The sequence below is a fragment of the Lissotriton vulgaris genome, chromosome 7 (genome assembly GCF_964263255.1).
Source record: "Lissotriton vulgaris chromosome 7, aLisVul1.2, whole genome shotgun sequence".
Taxonomy (NCBI): Eukaryota; Metazoa; Chordata; class Amphibia; order Caudata; family Salamandridae; genus Lissotriton; species Lissotriton vulgaris.
In genome coordinates this window covers 1,521,991,004-1,522,007,112 of record NC_141695.1, presented here as the reverse complement: position 1 = coordinate 1,522,007,112, position 16,109 = coordinate 1,521,991,004, and the positions used below count along the sequence as shown (strand labels likewise).

The 16,109-nt window shown below is 45.0% G+C and overlaps 1 protein-coding gene across 2 annotated transcripts in view; it reads left to right on the top strand.

Moving 5' to 3' along the window:
* The window catches only part of RALGAPB (Ral GTPase activating protein non-catalytic subunit beta), a 1,758,088-nt gene that overhangs the window by 1,399,731 nt on the left and 342,248 nt on the right, over nt 1-16,109 (top strand). For both annotated transcript variants that reach the window (XM_086932393.1, XM_086932392.1), the window contains exon 25: nt 8,369-8,488. In XM_086932393.1, the coding sequence (XP_086788519.1) occupies nt 8,369-8,488 (120 nt within the window). The remainder of the gene's footprint in view (nt 1-8,368; nt 8,489-16,109) is intronic.

Sequence of the window (16,109 nt, the reverse complement as noted above, 5' to 3'; positions counted from 1 at the left end):
CATGGTGCACAGCAAAGGCTGTGGATCCCTGTTCTGCCCCCCTTTCAGAGGTTCTTCTCTTCATTCTTTCTTTGGCCCAGCAGGGCTCTGTGCTGGGCACTCTCGAAGGCTATATTTCAACCACTTTGGCCTCTCTTCGGCTTCCTGATCAGCCTTCTCTTTTCAAGTTCCCCTATTTTAAATTGCTTCCTTAAGAGCATTACTCACTTATTTCCTCCAATTCGTTTTGTGATGCCCCAGTGGGACGTGAACCTGGTTTTGACCTACCTTATGTGTGCTCCCTCCGAGCCGCTCCATAGCTGTTCACAAACTTCTGACGCTTAAAACTGCCTTTTTTGTGGCCATCACCTCTGCTTGCAAGGTGAGTGAGCTTCATGATCTTTCTTCCAAACCTCTTTTCCTGGGTGTTTATCCAGACAAAGTTGTCCTTTGCACTAGGCCTTCTTTCCTTCCGAAAGTGGTTACCTCTTTACACATAGGACAAATCATCACTTTTCTCACCTTCTTCCCACCTCTGCATCGTTCAAAAGGGGAAGAGAAACTCCACCTTCTTGATCCAAAACGTGCGCTTTCATTCTAGCTGGATCGCACAAAGCAAGTCTGGGTAGATGATCAGCTCTTAGTTGGCTGTGTGGGTGTCAAGAAAGATGGGCCTTGCAAAAATGGACCATCTCTCGATGGGTCCTTCTTTGCATCAAAATCTGCTATTCTATAGTGATAAAGGAACCTCCAGAAGGGCTGCGTGCCCATTCCACCAGGGTGATGGCAGCCACTACTGCTTTGGGAAGTGGAGCCCCCCTTCATGACATCTGTCTGGCAGCTACGTGGGCTTCTTTTCACACGTTTACTAGACGCTACTGCCTGGACAGACTAGTCTGGAGAGACGACGTCTTTGGCCGTTCAGTTCTCCAGGACTATCTGGTGCGAACTTAGTTTGCAGACCCACCTCCGGAGTTGGTATTGCTGGGATATCTATTCTAAGGTGAGGAATCCATAACTAATAGTCTCTTTCAGATGAACAAGTTACTTACCGTCGGTAACAATATATCTGTAAGAGACATATGAGTTATGGATTCCTCGCCACCCCACCCATCCTCCCCGTTCTGCACACTGGCTTCTAGGGTAAGGGACTCCCTTTCAGGGCCCTAGTTTTTGTGCACCAGTAGTCAGTGTCTTGCATGATTCTGCGCTTCTTGCGTGGAATGTCGTGTAAAGAACTGACGTCAGCGCACAGTGGCGGCGTCAAGTAGATACTGCAACGTCATTCCGGCGATCACAACACAAACAATGACCGCGGAGTCGACCGACGCCACCTACCGATGCTCAGGTACTGCTGAAGAAATATTCTAAAGTTAGGAATCCATAACTAATATATGTCTCATTCAGATATATTGTTACCGAAGGTAATTAACTGGTTCGACTGGTCTATTGACCCTGCTCCCTTATCTGAAGTCCTTCTCTTCATACTTTCTTTAGCCCAGTAGTGCTCTGCTCTGGGCACTTTAAAGGGCTAACTTTTGGCCTCATCAATCATCCTTGTTTAAATCTCCTATAGTGCAGAAATTCTTAAAGGGGCAAACCCATTCGTTCCCCTCTTCACCTTTCATCATGCCACAGTGGGACCATAATTTGGTACTCACCTTCTTGACGTGTGCACTGTTTCAGCCATTGCATAACTGTCCTCTGCAGTTGCTCACCATCAAGGCAGCTTTTTTGGTGGCAATAACGTCTGCCAGGAGAGTCCGCAAACTACAGGCTCTATCTTCAAAGCCTCCTTACCAGACGATCATTCCGGACATGATAGTACTCCAGACTTGGGCATCTTTTCTTCCTAAATTGGTAACACCTTTCCATTTGGGTCAGTCGGTTACCCCGCCCACCTTCTAGGCACCCCTGCATCCTTCCAAGGAAGAGGAACGTCTCCACCGTCTTGACGTCTTGCGTTATCATTCTACCTTGAGCGAAATAAAGAATTCCGGGTGGCTGACCAACTCTTTATAGGGTACGTGGGCGCAAGGAGATATTGTGTTGTCCAGAAGAGGGCTATTTCCAGATGGGTTATCATCTGTATAAAAATGTGTTATGCCTTGGCTAAGACGGAGCCCCCTGAAGGGCTTCGGGCCCATTCTACCAGGGTTAAAGCGGCCACCAATGCTCTCCAGCTTGGTGTTCTCATTTCGGATGAATGCAAATCTGCAACGTGGGCATCTCTGCATTTATTTTCCAGACACTACTGCCTGGATTCCCAGGTTTGCAGATATTGCCTTTTTGGTCGCTCTGTTTCACAGGAAGTTCTTGTCAGAACCGTTCCGCAGCCCCTCCTCCGGGGATGGCATTGCTTTGGTATCTGTTCAAAGGTAGAGAATCTGCGGCTAGATGTCTCTGTCAGATGGACAAGTTACTTACCTTCGGTTACACCTTATCTTGTAGCGATATGATCTAGCTGCAGATTCCTTAACAACCCACCCATCCTCCCTGCACTGCTGAATGGGGATTTCAGAGTCAGGGATGTCCCTTTCAGGGCCCTAGCTGTTAGTTTTTTACACACCATGGCCAATCACTTCATGGCTATGCCCTTCAGGCTTGGAAAGTCGTGCAAAGTACTGTCGTCAGTGTGCCAGAATGGCAGTTGTATTGACGATGCAGACGTGACGTTGACTAACACGACATTCGCGCAGTCGTCTGATGCCACCTGCCGGTGCACCAGGGTACTAATACGAAAAATCTTCTGGATCCAGCCTGACGCCTGGCCGTTCAAAGGTAAGAAATCTGTGGCCAGATCATGGGGCCTATGTATGAAAATCCGTTTTTGAGAATCGCTATTTGAGAATTTCAAAACAGGATGTATTTAAATATACGCAATTTTTTTGCGATTTCTTGTATTCCTTAATTGCGATTAGCAAATTGCGAAATCGCAGTTAAGGAATACCTTACCATTCACTCCTATGGGCCAGGACGCCCATAAGAATTAATGGGAATTCATTCTCAATTTGCGATTCGCAATTTGAGAATCGCAAATTGAGAATAATTTCAAGGGTGTCATAAGGACACCCTGATGCACCCCTGAAATGAGCATGTGGCGCATGTGGCGCACATACATGCCCTAAGGGCATGTATGTGCGCCACATGGCACCTTTAGAAATGCCAAAAAGTCCATTTTTTTTAAAGAAACCGCAAATTACCACCAACTTGAAGTTGGTGGTAATTTGTAATTTCTTAAGGAGAAATCGCACAACTTGGGTGCTTGATACATAGCATTTAAGGAATCGCAATTTGCGATTCCTTAAATGCTTACGCAAAATTAAGGAATCGCAAATTTTGCGATTCCTTAAAAATGCGATGCGATTTTGCTTAAACATTGCGTTTTGCGAATTTTTGGTCGCAACCGCTGTTTTTTGCGAAACTCAGCTTTTGAGACTAAAAATGTGTTTGATACATATGCCCCCATGTCTCTAGTAGATAAGGCGTTACCTAAGGTAAGTAACTTGTCCTTTAGAAGCTATAACATCGCTACGCAGAGTTAGTGAGTTACAATCACTAACTCTACAGGAACCTTACTTTCGAATAAATAATAACAGAATTGTCATGAGGACTAATCATGCAATTCATGCAATTGCAAGATGGATAGTACAAACCATACAGTTGTGCCACAGAACTCAGGAGAAACATTACAAAGCACTCCAGGGGCACATTCAACAAGGAAGAATTTAACAACCATAGCTCTTCTAGAAAACACACCAGTTCAAGACATATGTATGGCAGCAATATGGTAATCAGTGCACACTTTCACAAAGCACTACTGTGTTGATATACAGATAAACAAGGAAGCTTAAGTAGGACAAACGTTCTTAAAACATCTGGTTTCAAATCAACTTTTATTTTCAACCCAACCACCGCTGTAGTAACAAACGCTACAAAATCAGAGTACAGCATGTGAATATCGAAAAGATTCACTCTGCAAAACGTATAGTTTCTTACCTGTCGGTGTAGTTTTGCAGCTTGAAGACTTTTCTGGATTCACAAGCGAACCCACCCCCTCCGCCAATGTAGGTGAAAGGAGGAAATGAAAGGAGGAAGAAAAAAATATATAAGAATCTGAAGATGTTGACCCAAGTGGAAGCTTCCGGAGGAAGCACTATGACGTTACAAGGAACATCAAATGGAGGTCTGTCGACACCCACCAACAAAAACAAAAATAGTAGGACAAAAGTTTTTTGCAACAATTCCAGACCCAACCACTAGATGGCAGAATAATGCACAGCATGTGAATCCATGAAATTATTCAAGCTACAAAACTACACACATGATCAAGAACTATACGTTTTTGTATTGCTTATTACTTCTAAAAGAATAAGTTATGAAATCTAACGTGGATGAGATCATTTTAAGAAGACATTGGAAATGTGCTGGAAAAGATACATTTCTGAATTTCACCTTAACCAGACTCTGCATTATGGTGATTTTCGAACAATCTACAAGTGCAGCAGGGAGGACTGTACATGCATGTGTGATGTTGAAAAGGCCATTATGTAACTGTAGTAAAAGCACTGGATAGATGATGAGACTTCTAAAGTCAGGAAGTAGATGTGTGGGGCTATACATGCACATCTAGCCAGCTCAGGGGTTCGCCTAGAAAGATGTAGAGAATTAGGGGGTCGGGACAGAACACTTCCAAGTAGCTAAGCACTATGTTTTATCATTGTTCTGTGGACCGCTCAATCCATAACGATTCTAAGATGGGAAGCAAACTATTGGTGCAAACTTCTTGAGCATATATTTTCAAAATGCATTGTATATGTGAGACCTGGAACATCTTCCCAATTCAGATATGTTATTCCTTACAGTTTACCAATATGCTGTGACTGTCTTGGTAATTGTACGGGTGTGTAACTGACTCATTTGGCAATAAAGATGTTTATAACAAAAAATAATGCATTAAAAAATGAGATTTCTCATGCAGTGACATCAGTAATCCGACGTACTATGGATAAGCTGCAAGAAACACTGCATGTTCAACAAGAGGGAACCCGTGACAGCTGTTTTTCTAGCAGATGCACAATTGATAGAGCTATGCAAATTAGTCACATTGAGGTGTCTGAAATTATGTTATGCTGATTTGACAGCGCACTGTCACCCAGGAGGTTATCCAGGCACTGAGTAGGTGTAAGTTTAGGCACACCTATGGCCTAGTTTGACTACTCAAAAAGCCAGGTTTTCAGCTTCTTGGGGAATTCAAGAAGTGAGGCAGAGGCTTTTATCTGTAGTGACAGTTCATTCCCCGCTTTCAGTGCGTTGTAGGTGACGGATTTGGTTTTCATTATGAGTTGGATTTGTGCAAGTAGGAGTCCAGATGAGTGAAGGTGTCTGGAAGGTTTGTGAAAGCAAATGCGACTGTTGAGGAATGAGCCCCAGTTATGTAGTGCCTTCAAAGTGTGAGTGAGAAACTTGAATTGTCAGTGGTGAGCCAATGGAGCTCCTTCAGGTGTGGTGTGATGTGATTGTGTCATGGAAGGTTGAGAGTGATTCTGGATGCAGAGTTCTGTATCGTCTACAGCCTTATAGTGAGTTTTTAGGGCTCGCCTGCTGATGCGCATGCGCATAGCTGGTAAAGCTCTATGGTGACTTAAACAGAGTTTAAACACTGGCGATTCCATGGAGTGCATGTGCGCTTTTTAGGTCATTGCGCAAGCGCAAGCCCTAAAAAGCGAGTGCACAATGCCATCAGCCGCCTTCCTGCCTCGCATTACCACATCAAAGGCAGCCCAGCCTCTCTCCCACAAGCTTATCAGCGTGCGCTCATCCCCTAATTATTCACGGCCGGCCGGCCGGCCGGCCGTACTTTTAGTTTCACTGCCGCCGGCCGTGTCTCCTTTTATGCATCTACTTTGGTTTACATTTCTCTACTCGTGTTTCCCTTTGCTCCCCCTCCCACGGAGCCTTGTCCCTCTCCTCATTCTCCACCTTGTCTCTCCTTTCCTCCCGCTGGTCTGGGTGACTTGTATGAGTCTCTACCTTCCTGATGGCGCGCTGTGCGTGTAGGTCATGGCGATGTCTGGGTGTGCCTAAGCCGTCATGGGTATCTCCAGGGATTCGGACTGCGTGACGCGTCTCGAGGCTTCCTCTGTCTGGGGCGGTGATGGTGGTTGTTGCTCATATTTTACTTTCAATGTTCTCTTCACTCCTCCCTCCCCTCGATTCTCCTAAAAGCCCTCCACCTAGGAAATACTCTCCGCGCATACAGGCCCCCACCATGTTATCCCCCATACACCAGACCAAACATCAAATTGAACTTTCTGGCAAATAATACATGAGAAATATGTGATTCATGAGAACATGATTATGGGATATTGGAAACGATATTGGATCCTTACATATTGGGAAGCTCAAATGTATCCACTACCCAAGGGTATAAACAGCTATTTTTTTTTAATCAATCTTTGTCAAAGTTTCGCACCTTGTGAATGAAAGCATAATTCCCCAAGCACAGATTCTTCAAAGGAAATGTCTATCTTCTGCTCCACCATGCAGTGGATGTCTTCGTTAATTTTGTTTTACCATCATTACAGAAAGGATTTATTTCCTAGAGAACAAAATAAAAAAAATCTAAAAGTTAAATAATTCCCAAGTAAATAAGGGACCCCAATGATTACCTCAAAACACACAAGATGGCATTTGATTGAGCTTCTTTAAATACCCTAGGCATCTACGAGACTACTTTACGTTTCCACTGATTAATAGTGCTCATCTAGCATTAGTTCTGCTTTATAGTACAACCTTATTTATTAGAGGAAAATCAGTTCATACCAAATCAACACAATTTTAAGGTATGAATCACTAACCCCTATTGGAGGGAAGGGTGACACGTCGAGTCTGTGGTTGAGTTTAAAAAAAAATATTAAACACAAGAAAATAACGGCATGGCCCATGGAATCAAGATTTTTTTTGACAGGCTGCTCTTGATTCCATCCATGTTTGCTGAGTTCATTGTCAAGCCAATGGCACGCCCCCCAAGCCAAGCTCCGCTCCCCCCTCGAGTTCTAGCCTGACCTTCTCCTGGTCGCGCAAAGCACTGCTGTCACCCACTGAAAAGCTTCCATAAAGGCACTGCCAACAACTCGCTTTCTGAATTAAGTAATTAGAGGACCGTTGTGCTCCTCTTGTTAATCCTGGAAAAGTGCACAATGTGGGAGAGCAGGGATATAAAAAAGAAAATCAGAGGGAAGGCATGAGTGCACCATGGCAGGGTAGAGGCATTATCCGCACGCCAAATGCATAGTGATGCCGCTTAACCCCTGCTTCTCTGGCAATTTATCTATTGCTGATAATAAGACAAAATATTTTTTTTTTAAATTTGGTGACCATGTACAGCCATGTCACTAGGCCACAACGCAAATGACAAGGCTATTAATTTAGCTATTTTACAAAATAACGCATACATTAAAAAAAATTCATTTATAATACCAATAGCTCAAACTTTCCTAATGCAAGCCCTATTGCATTTCCAATGCTTGTTGTTTATCCAAGCATAGAGGGTATTCAGACACATTTACTGCATTTAGGTGCAAATGAAGGCTGGCAAAGTGTATAATCAGTCCTGTAAAATCGTTTCCAATAAGAAAACACGTATTCAGCAGTCTCCTGACTGTTTTATGCTTCTCCATACTTGAATAAGCATTTATACCTACAAAAGGTTCATCACAGACCGATTCAAGTTACCCACTGAAAATGTATCTCTCTAGCATCAATATCTTTTATACATTCACAGTGAACCGAATGGTGTTAAAGTAGGTGTTACATGGTCATAATGTGTCTGGTGTATAGTTGTAGGGTTTGTATGCCTATATAAGGCAGAGGAGCATGGTTGAACACTGGGTCCACTAAACACCAAAGAGCCATGTGTTTCAGCTTGCATAAATAATTTTGATACCGTAGCCCGAGGGAATAATCAAATAAGCATGCACATCTTTAACAAAGACCCATGGTAGAGAACTATAATTACAGGTTACTAACTTCATTTTATCCTGTCTAGGTACCATCCCTTCTCCCTGTTGCATCTGCTTCTAACATAGGAGTAGGTGAAGAGAAATCTAACTACAATCTGCTGAAATCAATGCAGCTGCAGTATAGGTTTGGGGCAGATGGATACTTTGGTCCATTCAGGCCTTCAGAATTGGCTTCTTTTTTAAGTTTTTCAAAAAATCCCCTTATATTTTCCACATAAATCTCTGGGTTTTTAAGCATCTCAGAAGTATTTTCTATTAATTTTGTGGAAAGTTACCTGTAGCACTAAAAGTACAAAAGAAACAACATGCTGCTTTTGATTTGGTTGTTACTCTAATTGTAATAGGTCTCTTTTCTACTTTTATAGATGAAAAGGTTCTTACAGAAGACACTGGTGGCAGTATTTTCAATGGAGAGAGTAAAGTGTTGTATTATGCTGATGCACTTACCGAAATTGCATTTGTTGTCCCATCTGTGGATCCACTAGGTAAGAGCAATATGTATGTACAACGGAATTCTGTGGTTAAAAAGGCAATGTTTTAGAATCATCATTGTGAGTATTTATTACGTAATTTGAGAACATTAAAAGCTGTAATGCTTAGTCAGGAAGGGCACTAATGATTCAGTTACTTACCAGAAATCTTTATCACCCCGAATACCCATTTTCTCATACCAATGATTACTGTTATGAGGTGTACAACCTCTGCGTCAGGCACTGCATAACCTAAAACCAATCAAAGTTCAAAGCAAATAAAGCCTCCTCCAAGCATTTCCCACCAATGTGGTGCTAAAGAGGGATGGAGCCAAAACACTTCATGTATGTCCCCAAGGTAATAGGAGGATTCAGGTTGTGTACTGGGAAATGTGAGGCAGAGCCTTAAGTACTGGTACCCGAAAAAGGGTATCTGAAAGAGACTATCAGTTATAGATTCCTTACCCTAGAATTACCTCCAGGCATCAGACTGGATCCGGAGAATTTTTTTCGTAGATTCTGCGTATGTCATTGGTGTCGTTAGTGTCAGGATAAATGAAAAAAGCGTGCCCCTACCATTGGGGAACGTCCCCAAGTGCACTGCTGTTTCCCCAATTGGGGTTCTGTCGTTTTTTGGTCCAAATGCATGTTTTGTTCAATCCAATGCATTTCGGCTGTTTAGAAGCCTTCGTCAGGGAACATGTATCTAGGGGTGAATGCACAATTTCAATACACGAGTATACAAAAATGCAATAATAGTCACAAATGTGTACATACTGTTAAGTGCTCAAAATGAACCATTCATGTTTAATCGAATGAATACGCTTTGCTGGATAGAGCCATTGCCGTGAGGGGAACGGCCAACGATTGACTTACCTACTGCCACTTGCTTTTTTCCACCGACGCCGTGAGGGGAACGGCCCACGAGTATCCGCGCCCGCAGCCCCCGTGCCTACATCTCCGAGGGGCCTGCATGAGGCGCTCTTATCACGCGTCATTGGAGGGCGCCGGAGGCCTTCAAACCCGGCCCAGCCCTCCCGCAGCGCGGAACGCTTTGCTGGATAGAGCCATTGAGTGAGGGGAACGGCCAACGATTGACTTACCTGCTGCCACTTCCTTTTTTCTATCGACGCCGTGAGGGGAGAGGGCCACGAGTATCCGAGCCCGCAGCCCCGTGCCTACATATCCCAGGGAGCTGCGCGAGACGCTCTTATCACGCGTCATTGGAGGGGGCCGGAGGCCTTTAAACCCGGCCCGGCCCTCCCGCAGCGCGGGACGCTCGCGGGCCAAGGGCGGGCCTGTCCGCGCCCGTCAGCGGCAGACAGAGGCTGGGCTAGGCTACCCCCCTTTTCAACGTTGCAGTGGAGCCCCTAAAGAGCTGGTTAGTGATCCCGGACCCTTTATATGGAGAACTTGAGTTATAACTGCTAGATTTTAGAACATTTACCCACTTGCAGTCTTAAATTTTGAGGGAGAAAACTATCAAAATTGTAGTTGATATATATTTTGGGGATATTGCCTGATCTAGTTAACCAGAGGTCCCTGATTGCTGAGCTTTAACCATGGGGAGACGTAAGCCACAGGCAAATCAGGATGAGGTATTGGGTAATGCAAAAGCAACCATGATCACTATGGACGCATTCCTGACCAGAGCTGCTACGGTGTTAGACAGGGAGATTGAGCCGGCTCAGTGACCCTTTTGGAGGGGGAAATAGTTCATTCAATTTACTGTACTGATGAAACTGTGAATTCTATTCATACTCAGGGATTGGAGAATGGTATCCCCAATTTGGGAGTGCATTCCCCAGTTCTGGAGTCTCAGACGGACATCATTACTGCTCCCCTATTTCCTGTTGTCCCTGTGATTAATAAGCAGGGGGTTGCCCAACCAATTCAACCAGTCCCTGGCCGGACAGCAGGGGAAAAAAGCCCGACTATTAATACTCGTAGTAATACTAAGGCTGCTAGTAAGTCTAACCCACTGCAACAATTGGGGGGGGGCACTCTGCTCTACTGGTAGCACCAAGAGAAAAGGAAAGGAAATGGGCAGTCAAGCGAAAAAGTCTAAATCTAACGTTCCATTTCCACCAGGTGGGGCAGTCCCGCCTGTGCTTGATCTTCCATTAATAGAAGTCTTTAAATCTACCTTACACAGTATACTAGAGGATAAATTACGCCCAATCATGATCAAATTACATAATATTGAGCAAAGCATAGCTAACCAGCTCAGTATTATACAATCTTTTCAAAACCACAGTTGTATAGCAGCGGCAGCTCCCTCTGTTGCAATCTCTGAATTAATGAAGGTGCCTGCTGAGGAGATGGTTGTTGCTCCCTGCCAATCAAGTAACTGGGCTTCAACGGCTATGGATCTGATTACTAGCAGTGTCGGGGGGTGGAATGACATAACCCAGGGCTGTCTGCCAACAGATGGAACTCATGTAGTAGAGAGATCTGGTGTAGTAGGTAATGTTGTGGGAAAGAAAGGGGGCACGTCGCAGGACCAAAATAATGATGTACCACAGAACTTACCAACCATTGATCTCCCCCACAATCAACTTCACTAGTGGAAATTATGGGCAATGTGCCACCCCTCCCAGATGGAACAAATGAGGATTATGGCCAATTAAAAAACAAGGTAACTCACTGGCTGAAACGCAATACTGCTGTAAGACCAAACACTGTACACAACATCATTATGGTACGGCGTGTTGCCTGGCTGGGAAGTTCTAGGAAAACAAGAAGGGGGGATTGTATTGTGGTAAATTTTAGTAACCCACTGCCTGTAGAGAGAATCTTTATGGAGGTCAATGCTGGTTTGGCATATAGGGGACAAGGTATTCAGATACTGCCTTTGGGATTCTTTATAGGGCGGAGAACCCCAGGCAGGATTACTTGAACACAGAGCATTATACATGGCCCCATAAGGCTGTGGATCATAGTAGGAATGGTAATCTCAACCCCTGGGTGGAAAGGGTTAATCCATGGAGTGATTATCATCTTTCCTCCTTCGCCCAGGGACAGAATAGATTTGCAGTTCTTTCAAGGCTGAATGATTGTGATCGACTGACTGAAGTTACAGCCCGATTAGATCAGATAGCCCAGATGCCTGAGTCTACTGATTTTGTTTTGCCGGGTACTGGGATTCCAACTAAAATGCCGATAGTAATATCAAATGTAGAACCACCATACGTCAATATAGGCGTAGGGCTAATGGAACGAGGGTTGCTGGGAACTCTTCTTGTTGTCCCACGGCAGGATCCAAATTTGTCCCCCCTTAAGGCCCAGGATTATAATGTGTTGTCATGGAATATTGCTGGGATGCCAGAGAAGTTTGCAGATCCAGTATGGGTGCAGTATGTTGGCAATTTCCCTGTAATATGTCTTCAGGAGACATGGCTGGTCAATTGTAATCTCTTCCTGGAGGGGTATAAAGCTTTTTTTGTTACTGCAATTCCAGCATCTAGTGGTAGAGCAAGGGGCGGTCTGGTGATTTTTACCTCTCTGTCACTGAAATGCAGGATTAAGGTTATTTCCTCTTCCTATAGTGATTTTCAGGCAATCGTTATCTGGTGAGGAAATCTCAGCCTATGCTTGATTAATTTTTATAATGCAGTACATAGACAAGGGGTATGCAAGATAACTGAGCTGGACAATTTTGTTAAGCAGTATTGTGGACCCTATAGAAATAGTCTTATGATTGTGGGTGGTTTTAATGTCCACCCATGTGGTGATCCTGAATTCACCAACATGGGTAACCTGGGATGCCCAAGGATTCAGGGCCTTCATTTTGAGCACTCTCAACAGGGAGATGTTCTCAATGATATGCTTAATGAATATGATTTATTTTCAGCTATGAGTTTTGTATCCTCATCTAGCAAACAAAAGGTACCGACTTTAAAAGGTCGCAGTGGCGGATCGTTTATAGATCATAGTTTGATCTCCACAAGCGTTCACTCTTTTTTATTGGGCGTCACAATTTTAGCAAGTGCTTTTAGTGATCATAATCCTGTGTGTGTGTGTGAATAGGAGGGAATTCACTGAAAAGGAAGGATTCAGTAATAAATCGGGGAGTCTTGAAGCTAACCGATGGCAGGCAACGCCTTAAATGGACCCAAGTACCACTGTCCCTTTTTATGAAAAGCTCCAAGAATCCTGCGTGCCGAATTTTCCTATTGTATGAATCCTGAATCAACCGCCATAGGTGCCCTTAAGGCCTTCAAGGGGATTGTCTCCAAAGTAGGGACTCTGTTATCTGTTCCAGGACAAAGTAAGAATACTGGTGACTCTAAGTGGTTTAATCCATCATGCTCCAAAGCCGCTAGAGAACTAAAGGCTGCACTAAAAGTAACCCCTAGGGATAATTTGCTGATCCGTATTCTTCGTATTAACTATAAAAAGATGTTGACCATTCGAAAAGCGGAACTGAAGGAGGCCAAATGGCGGGAGCTTTTAGATCCTCTGACCCTATCCAGTAGCTCCAGATTTTGGAGCATTATTAATAGACCTTTTTTTATAAGGGAAAGAGCAGAGGACTTGAGCACTAATATAACGGAGGAGGAGTGGGTGTCCCATTTTAGTGCCATTTTTAAAAGTGTTTCAACTTTACCCAGGTTGCAAGCAAAAACCCAGAACGGGAATGTAGTTGTATTCACGGCTAGAGAAGTGGAGGATGGCATTACTAGTCTTTCATGCAAGAAGGCACCAGGTCCGGATGGTATTCCACCTGACCTTTTTAAATCTAACCCCTCTCTCTGGGCATCAATCCTGGTGGCAGTGTTGAATGCAGCCGCTAAGGAAGGGTGCCCAGAGTCATGGGGAGTCTCTACAATTGTTCCAGTGTTCAAAAAGGGAGATCGTAACTGCACCATGAATTATAGACTAATCTCCCTTATCGTCTCTGTGGTTAAGGTCGTAGGCGGAGTCGTACTAAGTAGATTGACTGCCTGGGTGGAAGAAAATAAGATTATATCTGACATCCAGTATGGGTTCCGCCCAGGTCGCTCGACCATGGCACAATGTCTTAATCTCTATCTAATCCTCGGAAAATACATCATTGCCCACCAGGGGACAATCTACATGGCCTTCATGGATCTTTTCTCCGCTTAGGACTGTGTCTATCGGGGAAAGTTGTGGCAGTCCATGAGGGCCATGGGGGTGGAGGCAAATTTGGTTGACTTTCTGATGGAATTACATAGAGATACTAGGGCGAACATTAGATACGCCCAGGATCTGAGGGTCACCAGGGATTTTAGCACAGAAAGGGGGGTACGTCAGGGGTGTATTTTAGCCCCTTTCCTCTTTAATCTCTACATTAATGATCTAGATAAGACCTTGTTGGAAACTGGGGTTGACTTCCCGTACGTGGGACGCAGGGGATGGCCCGTCTTGATATATGCAGATGATGCCGTTCTCCTGGCACGGATCCACATTTGCTTACAGATCCTGCTTGACACCTTTTGAGGGTTTATGGCCGATCGAGATCTGGCCATAAATAACTCGAAATCCTACGCAATGCAGGTAGGGCTGCGTCCAAAAAGCAGTGCACCTTCAGGGTGAATGGAGAGAGAGTGCCGATATCTTTGACTATCTCCTACCTTGGCGTCCTACTGGACAATTGTCTGGATTGGGGCGCTCTACTCAAGAAGAAAAGGGGTGAGGTGACCAGGTCCAATGCAGCGATCTTCGGCTTTGCAGCCAAAATGGGCAATTGCCCAATGGCTGCAATGCTGAAAATCTACCTAGCTAAGAGCGTAACAATAGCTACCTATGGGAGCGAATTGTGGGGATTTACAGGTCTGAAGGGTATCCAGGCGACGGAAAATAATTTTTTTTAACAGCTGTTGGGGGTTCCCAAAGGGACTGCAAATTTTATTGTTCATGAAGAAACTGGCCTCACATGCATCTGTGATATTCTGGCTATGCGCCCACTGCTTTTTTGGCTCAAATGTTGGCTAAATAAAAGATTTAGACCTTACCCAAAAACTATTAAAAGAGACCTTGAGCCTGGACCACATGATTGATATACCGTGGCTAAAGTATTTAAACGGGTGCTTTAATGAGTTGGGGCACCCTGATCTCTTTTTAATACCGGATTCAATTACTAGGGCAGACGTGGTTTTTGTGAAACAATCTTTTATAATGCGCTAAAAAGCTCAAAGAAAGGAGTTGGATTTGATGAAAAATAGCGTCCGCAAGCATATGATGCTTAAATCATCTCTAGTAATGGAGCCTTATCTCTCGTGGCCCTTGTCGGCTCACGAATGTTTTCTACTAATCAGGTTTAGATTGGATCATTTCCATCTTTTATTAGCTGTACCGAAGGGGGGGAACATCCTTTACAACGCAACTTTTACCACGCAGTGCCTTTATGACGCAACTATTACAACGCAAACCATTACAACGCATTGCGCTGGGGGCGCTCTAGGATAGGGAATAGATTTAATTTACTATCCAACACCTTCCCTTGTGTCCACGGGGACTGAAGTTGGGATAGTAAATTAAACTATTCACTATCCAGCACCCCAAAGGACTATGCGTTGTAAAGGTTTTCGTTGTAATACTTGCGTTGTAAAAGCATGCGTGGTAAAAGCATGCGTTGTAATGTCATACATCCCCGAAGGGGAGTCGCAAAGGGAAAAATGTTAGCACCCTGTGGCTGCGACAATATGGCTTCAGAGGATCTGCTACACTTTGTGTTCTTTTATCACTTTTATGAAGCCCCACGGAGGCTGTTTTTAAAATCGCTTTTAAAAAAGTAAATTTTTTTTTGGAGGAGCCAAGCCTGCAACCGCGATGGCCGCTTAGGCTCTCGGCTCCGCCGACCTTCTTACTTTGCTCCTACATCCTGCAATTTATCCTGCACCCGAGCCGAGTTTTTGGACGGAGAAGTGACTCTGATCCCATTGGTGTGCTTCCCGGCTTGTTTCCAGCGGTAGCGGTGGTGAAACGTCCTCGCTTCTTCCCCGGCCCTTAATGGCTATGAGACCGGGTCTTTGTGCGTGAGGGACGGCCAGCCCCGGCCACAACAACGGCCATCGAAGACGGGGAGGAGTCGACCGGCCGGAGAGAGGTTACCGGACTGCGCTTTCCGCTGCAGCAATCCAACCTACCCTGCAATTCTGTACGCCTGAGAGGCACCGCATATCTGGGGAATTACATTGTATCTCTTCCCCGCCCGTGAACTGCCCGGACGGTTCTTTCATCTTTCCCTACGCTGTGGTGGGAGCCATTTTGAGCACCGCGCACTCGGCGCTTGGCACTGAGGGCTCTGGATTGGGACTGAGGGTCCAGGTGATTGCCGAGATCGCATCGACACTGCAGGTGGTGGCGGTATGGAGTCTGCAGCTTCTGTGCTCCCGGCCCGATTGTACCTTGGAGAATGTCAGCGGAGTGATCAGTTGGACGCATGGGATGATGGCGGTCGGTCTCGGGAGCTAATGCCTGCCAGGGAGCCTCGAGTGAGGAGGAATGCTGGACCCTTTATTTTTGGGGCACCGCCGGGGATCAGTGATATTCTGGTCGCTCTAGGCGCTTTGCGGGCTGCCTTGGACTGTAGTGCCTAGGACTTGGGGAGTAGGCTGGATGCTATCGCTCCTGCTGTGCGCTCGGCTGACCGTGATTGCTCTCCAGTGCG